At 53.6% G+C, this 3,923-nt stretch overlaps 1 protein-coding gene across 2 annotated transcripts in view; it reads left to right on the top strand.

The window, feature by feature from the left end:
- The first annotated feature begins 217 nt into the window (after positions 1–217).
- LOC119579467 overlaps positions 218–3,923 on the top strand; it is a 26,326-nt gene continuing 22,620 nt past the window's right edge. Inside the window, exon 1 of one of the 2 annotated variants that reach the window (XM_037927304.1) lies at positions 218–2,653. In XM_037927304.1, coding sequence (XP_037783232.1) covers positions 308–2,653 — 2,346 coding nt within the window. In that variant the 5' untranslated portion in view covers positions 218–307. The remainder of the gene's footprint in view (positions 2,654–3,923) is intronic. The other variant, XM_037927303.1, reaches the window with a different exon arrangement.

Below are 3,923 nucleotides of genomic sequence, written 5' to 3'. Positions count from 1 at the left end.
CGTTGCGACTTTTTTCAGGTTATACTGTGGCTATTTCGTTTTGTACTATAATGCTTACTTTTTTATGCATTTTGTGTTTTATTATTGTGTTTTATTTCATCCATCTAATACACATGAAACAAAATATGAAATCAGACGGGTTACATATAAACAGTTTTTGTACGATATTACCCTAATGTGTGTTTTTATCTGCTATTTCAGAGTCCACGGCCTTGAACTGCATATCAAGACGTAGCTCTGACTCACAGTGATCCCCGACGCTCCCTGCTAATCACCCCGCCGAACCACTATCATAATCCCTTGAAAAATGAAAAAATGCTGTAATGAATCAGATAATGTATCAATTACAGTAACCGAAGTAACGGGTTATCCGATCGAATCTATGCGTGAGTCGACGTCGCCTCGAGAGTGGTCCGGCAGCATGACTCACGTGACAGTGGTGAGAGTGCACGAGGCTCACCTCCAGGGCTGCGGCGACGTCGGGACGGTCCTTGGCAGTGGCGAAACGACCCTCTGGGATGTCTCGGACGGACGTCCTTGCCTCGCGAAGCATCTTGGGGACGCTCCTCCCACCCCCAGTGAGGAGCCTGAGCACTTCGAGCCTCAGCAGTATGACATTCAGACGCCCGAGGTTGTGTACGTTAACCTGAAGGAGCTGAAGCTTGCTCATAGCATAATGCAGCGTGCTTCATCGACGCCTAAAGGCCCTGAGGATCGGGACCTTCCGGAGATACACACGTCCAAGCGATCCTCCAGGAAGTCTGGCATCATCGACCAAAATGTCGGCGTGACAGGGACAGTGTTCATGATGTCGGATCCGAAGTGTCAGCTGTTTGACTCTTCTGATGACGACGAGTCGGTGTCGTCCCTGTCGGACTCCCTGTCGTCGCTGTCGGAGAGCGACTCCGGCCTGAGCAGTACGATCGAGGTGGGCATGAGTCCGCCGCCCCGCCATTCCACCACCATCACCATCGGCGACGAGAGCTGCGGCGACGCCACTAACCTGCAGGTCTCTCCGGTGAGTGCCGCTTCTGGAACCGAAGAGGAGAGCCAGAAGGAAGTCCTAGACGAGAGCGCTGCGTCTACGGAACAGGAGAACGCGGTCGAGGCAGCGGACGCCGAGGTGACGCTCGAGTGGCGGGTCATCCCAGCCGAGTGCCCGGAGATCATCCCGAACGAGGCAGCGCCTGAGCTGGAGGGGGACCGGGGCTCGACGCCCACCTCCTTCTCGAGCGCCTACACGGTGACGGAGCACGAGAACGAGAGTGCCAGCGACGACTCGGCCTCGTCCCGCCATAACTGGTCAGGCCAGGAATCCGACGACGAATCCCATCGCCACGGAGGCGCGAGGGATCCGCAGGGCCTCCGGACGTCCTCCTTCGACGCTGGGGACGAAGAAGCTCTTTCTTGGCCGGAGAGCGGGAGACCGAGGGCGACGGAACCGAGTCTTGATAAAGCCGACTCGGGCAATGGTTGTACGACCGAGGAACCGACAGTCAAAAAGGGTAGCATTGATTTCATGCGGGATGCGGTGATGCTGACGGCGCCGTGCATGATTCGGTCGCCGGACCTCCGCCAGATGCTGCGGCGCCTGCGACACGTGTCCGGCGGCAGCAGCAGCGGGGAGGAGAGCATCGTCTTCAATTACATCCCCTGCCGCGACCAACGAGAGAAAGACGACGAGGAGCTGTGGGTCGCCAACGAAGCCGCAGACCCCACGGGCAGCAATGCTTTCCAAGGGGTGACGCCGCCCCTGCTGCCTCCCCCCCTGGGCTGGGGCGGTTCCGTGGGCCGAGGGGCGAGCGGGCCGGCCGGGCTCCCGCGGCAAGGATTAGTCTGGGCCGAACAGCCGCACGGGTCGCACGCCTGCGTCACGGGCCCCTCGTGCGTGTCGTCCATCATGTGTACCTTAGCGCCCTCCCCTACGGATGCATCGCTGGTGGGCGGCCCCTCCGGCCCCCGCAAGCACTACTCCACCAGACAGAGAGTGACGGAGCCTCAGGTAATCAATGTAAAAGTGATTGACGAGGAGCCAAAATACAACCAAAACAGAACCAGTGCACGTGACAGTGAGACGAACAGTCAGAGAGCAGTGCAGAGCTGCGCTGAGAACCGCCACCTCCCGACCTCCATCACGACCAACCAGCCGACCAAGAGGTTCTCCTTCCTCATCCGCAGCAACAGCGTCAAACAGGATCTCGTGGAGGAGAAGAACGCGGCGAATCTCCTTCTCGCCCGCTCGGTCAGCGTCGACCCCGTGACCCCGAGTGACCAAGCTATCCTCGAGAAGCTCGCGACGCTCAACCTCGAAGCCCGAAACGTCGCCCACAAGCCTCGAGCTCGAGCCTCGTGCTTCGACCCGCCCTGCGCCAAGTGCGGCGAGCCCGTGTACCCCCAGGAGAGGACGGAGCCCACCCTCAGACTCGTCTTCCACAGCTCGTGCTTCAAGTGTTACCACTGCGGCCTCAGACTCACTCTCAAGACCTTCTACAGGAGTCCGCTGGATTCCAAAGACACGAGGCTCTTCTGCAAAAGCCACGTCCCTCAGCTCGATCCCGGGAAGCTGGACGCCGGGAGAGCAGACTCCTCCTCGACTTCCTCCTCTTCCTCCTCGGGAAAAAGCTCTCCAGATTCCTCGGCGAAGGACGGCAGCGTAAGTAGTTGGCTTGGTTGGAGGAGGAGATTTAAAAAGCTCTATGAATAACGAAACAGGTTTATGCAATTTATCAAATTTAGCATAATAAGGAAGTTTGCCAAGTTTTGATTGATAAGGAAGCATAATGAATGGCAAAACAGGTTCATCTTGTTTATTAAATTTAGTTTGATAAGGAAGTTTTAGAAGCACTATGAATGGCAAACACTTTCCTTCAGTTTACTATGATGATATGATTTATAAATTCTGTTGATGGCTTTGACTATACTACTAAGGATGATGATAATAGCAATTGCGATAATAGCAATGATGGTGGTATTGATTTTAATTACAATTATAAAATGAGGAAGGATAAGAACAATAATAGTAATATTGTAGTAGCAGTACTAGTCGTAGTGGTAATAGCAATATTGTAGCATTAGTAGTAGTAGTAGTAGTAGCATTAGCATTAGCATTAGCATTAGCATTAGCAGCAGCTGCAGCAGCAGCAGCAGCAGCAGCAGCATTAGCAGCAGCAGCAGCAGCAGCAGCATTAGCAGCAGCAGCAGCATTAGCAGCAGCAGCAGCATTAGCAGCAGCAGCAGCATTAGCAGCAGCAGCAGCAGCATTAGCAGCAGCAGCAGCAGCAGCATTAGCAGCAGCAGCAGCATTAGCAGCAGCAGCAGCAGCAGCAGCAGCAATAATAGTGATATGGTAGTGATAGTAGTAATAGCAGCAGCAACAGCAGCGGTAGTAGTGGCAATAGTAGCTGTAGTAGTAGTAGTAGTGGTACCAGCAGGGTCTGTAAGCAGTAACAGACGGAAACACATCACTGATAATTATGATTATTTTAACACCACAACACTAATTTTATAGAAAGTTAAAAAACACGACACAAACTCCCAACAACACCTATTGAGAAATTCGGGCGAGTGAAAGCACAGTAATGGGCAATTTATCAAGTACAAAACGAGCGCGAAATTACTGAACAAACTTGAGGCTCAGAACACTTCCTCTTTGCTAAATATTGCCTTCCGTCTGTCTGTGGCCTTCTACAGAAAGAATAAATGTGCGAAAGGGAGGAAAGGAGATAATAGGGAGAGGGAAGGGAATGAGGAAGGGGGAAGGGGAGGAGGAGAGGGAGGGAGGGAAGAGAGAGGGGAAGGGAGAGAGGGAGGGAGAGGAAGAAAGGGAGGGAGGGAGGGAGAGAGAAAGAGAGAGAGGGTGGTTGATGGAGGAAGGTTGGAGGGGGTGGGGGAGAGAGAGAAGGCAAATGAAACGAAGAGAAGGA

Source organism: Penaeus monodon, chromosome 12 (genome assembly GCF_015228065.2).
Source record: "Penaeus monodon isolate SGIC_2016 chromosome 12, NSTDA_Pmon_1, whole genome shotgun sequence".
Taxonomy (NCBI): Eukaryota; Metazoa; Arthropoda; class Malacostraca; order Decapoda; family Penaeidae; genus Penaeus; species Penaeus monodon.
This window is presented reverse-complemented; position numbering and strand designations above follow the sequence as displayed.